Below are 5869 nucleotides of genomic sequence, written 5' to 3'. Positions count from 1 at the left end.
GGATGAAGTTACAGGAGTATATTTGGATTGCTTTGAAGTCTTTTTGTGGTTCAGTAACACTAAAGCAATCTTGCCCACGATTTATAAGTGGATCATATCAATAAAGAATTTAAGCTGTTGGTTTCCAACGTTCTGCTATCTGATCATGTCAGCAGTTCAAACATTTCTTGTTATGATCATGTCAGCTGGAGGACCAGGGGGGTAGGAGGGATGAAGAAACTAGTGGAGTGTTGATCCAAGAAGACGGCCAAAACGGAGACGAATCCTCTTCGAAGGATTCTATGATTTTCAGAATTTTCCGACATCCAAACCATCCTTGCAATTATTTTGGGCTAGCCAAACAAGCGCTTCTCAAGTGTTTAGGCTTGGATTCCACCTCCGAGCACTCCAGCAGACATCAACACGACAAACAAGAATAATGTATGCGCGCATCCTCTCTCTCTCTCTTCATTCGCACGCATTCCCTGAAGAAAAGAAGTTAATCATTTGAATAAACTTCCAGACTTTATCATTCCACATATACCACATAAAAAGAGATACATCGACAAAGTGAAAACTTTTACAAATTGCTCACCGTTATTAGATAATGAAAATCATTACTGTGACAATGTTATTATGGTCGCTTGAATTTTGTACTAATATATAACCTTTTGGTAGTGACCATTGTTTGTTTTACTATTGCACAGGCACAGACTGTAGTGACACTCCTGGGCCGATGATTAGATGAGGAGAGTGAAAGTCAGGAGTCGCCGACTGCTGAATTAGGTCTTAAAATCTTGTGTAAATAATGACCCTATGATGTGTGTAGTAACAGCAAGTTAGTAGATTGATGTCAAATGTAACTAAATATCCACTAATTGTCATGGGCTCCAATTCTTTGATAGTTGAGCAGCTTATGCTTTTTTGCACTTGTAGATAACTATATGACTCTTGTTCTCTTCTTCTTTTTCTTTTCTGGCACTCGAAACTGTGCCTTTCTTTTCACTCCCTATCCTGTCTCAGCCTCTTGTCCACCTTTCCTTTTCATATTGTTCTGTGTACTATGAGGTCTTAAAATGACACTTCAGTTTTATCGAATGAACACCTCTGGCTCTGATGAGTATAATTTTACATCTATATATCATAGCTTATGAATTATTTACATAAATTATTCTGTCTTTTGATAATATAAAATTTTTGTGTTTTGAAAACTCAGTTAAAGATTTTATTGTATTTTAAAAATAGACTAAAAATTTTACTAAATTTTCTTAAATGTAGCTTACTTCTCTATGTTAAATGTAACTAACAGCGTTAAGATTTGTCTTATAAAGTAGTCTATACGTCTTTATCTATTATATATCTTATTTTTTAATTTTAATGACTGTTGAATTTTTTTTCTATAAGAACTGTCAGAGCTAATCAATTAATCTAAATTGTTAAATCTTAAATTTATAAAAGAATCGAAGGTTTAGATTTTTTCTTTTTTGAAAAAATGAAGGATATTATATATGTATATATATATATATATATATATATATATATATATTGGTCTTCAATGATATTAGCAGTTATGTTTGTAGGAGTGAATATGTCTTGGAATCTATCAAACTCTCTAGCAAGTTTAAATGTATATAATAAAAAATAAAATTATTATTTAAAAAAATAAATGAAATTAACCCTCACACCCTTCCGCAGCTGCCCACCCTCACCTCGGCCCGCCGTCCAACAAAAGGGGGCGCAGCTGCCCACCCTCACCTCGGCCCGCCGTCCAACAAAAGGGGGCGCAGCTGCCCACCCTCACCTCGGCCCGCCGTCCAACAAAAGGGGGCGCAGCTGCCCACCCTCACCTCGGCCCGCCGTCCAACAAAAGGGGGGTGACGACGATGTCGTATCCCCCTAGTTTGGGCGATAGACGTTGCCCATGATAAATTTGGGAGACAGCGAGCGACTCTCATCGCCTAGCTTATAAAAAAAAATATATATATTTTTATTTTTATTAAGTTTTTTAAAAAATAATAAATTTAGATGATTGTTTAATCTTTAACATTATTCTAAAAGATTTTGAAAAATTGATATTTCATTAAACATTGATCTATAATGTAAAATATAAAATATCAATTTCAAAATATTGTGCTAGACCATTTGTAGCTGGCCTGGCCGGTACCCATATAATTATTCTAATCAACTCGAAGATGATCAAGGGTAGACCACCTACCTACCATCAATAAATCTCAATATATATATATATAAACATACCATAACTATAACGTCAACGCATTCTATTATTTAATGTTAAATGATTAGTGGAAAAATGGCTTTTTATTATTATAATTAATTAAGATGGTCCAAATAAACACTTGTTACAAAATAATAATTAATCACGATTATAGAACGGCTATTACTCGTCCTTTCTCTAAGCAATGTCGAAACATTGACCACAGTTAAAAATCATAACAAATATTTTGATTAGGGATAAAATTATAACAAATATTAATTCACTGTGATCAAAATTTAAATTTTTTATGTTGATATATTTGACTTCGACAATAATAATAATAGTATTAATATATTATAATTTTTAAATTATTTATAGTTTATAACTTAGAGAATAATTATGAGGAAAAGAAAACGTAGAGAATAATGATCGATCAATATTCTATTAAAATAGTCAACTATATATGTTGTAATAGGAAAGAGAGATAGATTACGAACAGACAACCAACAAAATTACAATTCAGAGCTCGTAATTAAAAAAAAAATGAAGATTTTTCAAATTTTTATTATAGTATTCCTAACATATAAAATTATTTAAATAAGAAATAAACTTGTTAAGTCAGCAATGGTCGTGGCTCCTAATTCATATCTACAATGACATTAATAGTTAATGTAAGTATACTTACATAATTATATATATATATATATATATATTGATTAATGCAATACTACTGAAAAATGAAATACAAATACTTAAAGGGATGTTTGTAATAATTTAATTTAAATAGTTATTAGTTTCTTTCCCGTAAAATAATTTTAAAAAAAGTATTTTATTAATTGATTCACAATTTAAATTTTTAAACTGTTTAAATTAAAATTTGTTGAAGCAAAAACTTATGAGTTTCTTAGTTCCAAGTTCTGCAATTTATTGATAAAATTATGTGTTAAGTTTTCTACCTAAACACGAAAAATTCATTTTATTTTCACTTTGGAGGAATCACAATTGTGTAACTGAACTTACAATTTATTACAAATTTACCACAACAAAAGTAGAAATATTGCAGTTAAGCCCTTGAGTCTGCAAGGGCCTTCCTGATCAAAAACCTTAAATAGTTGTCTTCATCTGATTTATCTCTTACACTTGGATGTTTGTTCATCAACATGTCCTTAATTTTACAATTCATAGGCAATATCTAGCAATCTTTTGACCAAATTTGCTCTATTTTTATATCGGAAGCATTGACTTTTCGCATAATTACATGTAAAAAAAAAAAAAAAAAGTTACGAATGCTAATGAATATAGTTGCACAACAATTGGCCGTTGTTTCGATAAATAAGGTTAGAATATTAATTAAAATTAAAAATTATAACAAATATTGATTAATCACAATAAAAACTAAAATTTTGACATCAAGTTCAATTTTTTTAGATCATAATAAATGGTATTGATTTATCATAATTTTAAATCATAATTAATGTGTCATAGTGCCGATCGAAAATAATTTAATTTTTTTTTGTGAGATCATAAGGGAAAAACAATGCACTTAGCTTCTTATTATTACCTTGGTTTAGACAAGTCCAATTAAAATTAAAATTCTCTTTGCTCTAGTTAGTTTGTCCTTTTTTAAGGCAAAATAATAAGCTTGAAAAGATTATAATTAGTAATTAATTAAAATAAATTCAAAGTTATAAAATACATTACTTTCTATTGGTAAATTATTGACTATAATATTAATTATTATGGCTAAAAATTATGGTAAACAATTAATATTAACCACAGTTAAATAAAATCGATGCAAAAAAACTAGCTCATCCACCAAAAAGAAATTATTTGTCACAATTAAGAGATATGGTAAAAATATTTATCATGACTTTTAGCTATTCTTACAAAAATTACGATCAACAATTGTTGCGGAGTCGTAATTAATGATTATTTGCTATAATTATTTATTATTAACTATATACAATAATTATTCATTATTAAATGTTATATTTATTATACATAGTTCTTGTAATAAATTAATGTTTGACTAAACTAAGAAGAACCCACAAATAATTACTTTTGTCCTAATGATTTGAGACTTGAAACCTTCATATCAGACAGCAATTTAGGGACAATCAATTCAATTTTCAGTATATAATTTAATAAATGTAGATAGGCAAAATTTATCAAAATGTGCCATTTGGCAAAGTTGTATACATAGTCCTGTTAAACTATACATAATTTGTGATTGACTTTTTAATAAGAGAATCTGATGGATTGGTATAATTTTTTGGACTATATATGAAAAGTTGTTAATTTGTTTCATCAGTCAATCAAATATGCAATTATTTAGATTTTATTGTGTTGTCATTTAAAAAAAAATATTAAGAAAAAAAAAAGAAATTCCAATACCAAAATAAATTATTTTTCGGATCAAATATTTGTAATTTAAATCAACATCAAAACCGCCTTTCCACAACTAACCTCTCTTTTTTCCTCCCCTTTATAATTATCTTTAAAACCCTAACACTCCTCACCGTACCTCCCCACACAAAACCATCTCCATTTTCTCCAAAAGCTTCTTCACTCCCCCCCTACCCCGCCCCCCCCCCCCCCCCCAAAAAAAAAAAAAAAATGACAACACGAAGAACGCCAAACAGCCCCTTATCCACCACCTTCGACAGCCCAGACAGCCTCCTGCCGATCGCCAACGTAAGCCGGATCATGAAGAAATCCCTCCCAACAAACGCCAAAATCTCAAAAGAAGCGAAAGAAACCGTCCAAGAATGCGTGTCCGAGTTCATAAGCTTCGTGACGGGCGAGGCCTCCGAGAAATGCCAGAGGGAGAAGAGAAAGACCATCAATGGCGATGACCTCTTGTGGGCTATGACAACACTTGGATTTGAGAACTACGTCGGACCCTTGAAGGATTACCTCAGCAAGTACAGGGTGGTCGACAGAAACGAGGAACAGCATGGCTCTTCTTCACCTTGTACTGACCATGATGATCATTGTCAGAGTGTCGACAAGAATATTGTTCTTGCTGCTGCAGGGTCGTGTTTTCAGCAGGGTTTTTATGGTGGTGATTATCGTGATGGGGGAGTACTGATGGATGGTGATGATCTTGTGGGCAGTGGAGGTAATTGTGATGATCACCATCAGTTTGAACATGGGAATGGGGAGAGAAATATGTGTGCAACTGCATGTCATCTTCAACATGGGGTTGAGTGGTAGGGTTTGAATTGAAGAAAAGAACTTTTCTTGGGGTGGAATTGAAATATTCTTGAATTTGTTAATGATGTTGATGAGTTGTATTAAGTGAAGAATCTATGGGAGGGTTTTGTTGGAGGGAGATATAATGTATATTCCTTCCTTTTCCATTTATGAAAAAGGTTCCTTTTCTCCTAAAAAAGAAAAAGGAAAAAGAAGTTTTTATTCCATCTGAATCCAATTTTTAGATGAAAAGTGAAAAGGTTAAAATTGCTATTAATATTATTATTATTATATAAATTACTATTTGGGCTTAAATGCAATTTTCATCAAGTAATTTTTGTACTTTTGACATTTTAGTCTTTTAAAATTTTAAAGTAACAAATAAGTCATCTAGTTTTTTAACTTTTCTCGATTTTGATCATTCAATCATTGTAGTTTGCAAATGTTATAAAAAAAAAAAAAAAAAAAAAAAAAAAACCC

General features: G+C 31.1%; 1 protein-coding gene and 1 long non-coding RNA gene across 2 annotated transcripts in view; both read left to right on the top strand.

Annotated features, from left to right (window-relative positions):
• The window catches only part of LOC105179004, a 2078-nt gene extending 1136 nt beyond the window's left edge, over nucleotides 1-942 (top strand). Inside the window, exons 2-3 of the long non-coding RNA XR_849198.2 lie at nucleotides 186-420; nucleotides 687-942. This is a non-coding gene — a long non-coding RNA (uncharacterized LOC105179004). The remainder of the gene's footprint in view (nucleotides 1-185; nucleotides 421-686) is intronic.
• A 3631-nt stretch (nucleotides 943-4573) lies between these two features.
• Nucleotides 4574-5616, top strand: LOC105179069 (nuclear transcription factor Y subunit B-1-like). Its single transcript, XM_011102665.2, has one exon. It carries the CDS (start codon nucleotides 4811-4813, stop codon nucleotides 5408-5410), a length of 600 nt encoding a protein of 199 aa, XP_011100967.1. The 5' UTR covers nucleotides 4574-4810; the 3' UTR covers nucleotides 5411-5616.
• The last annotated feature ends 253 nt before the right edge of the window (nucleotides 5617-5869 follow it).

Source organism: Sesamum indicum, unplaced genomic scaffold (assembly GCF_000512975.1).
Source record: "Sesamum indicum cultivar Zhongzhi No. 13 unplaced genomic scaffold, S_indicum_v1.0 scaffold00120, whole genome shotgun sequence".
NCBI classification, from domain to species: domain Eukaryota; kingdom Viridiplantae; phylum Streptophyta; class Magnoliopsida; order Lamiales; family Pedaliaceae; genus Sesamum; species Sesamum indicum.
This window is presented reverse-complemented; position numbering and strand designations above follow the sequence as displayed.

Excerpts from the sequence above, each read along its gene's own strand:
- LOC105179069 (XM_011102665.2), top strand. The coding sequence starts at position 4,811 with ATGACAACACGAAGAACGCCAAACAGCCCCTTATCCACCACCTTCGAC.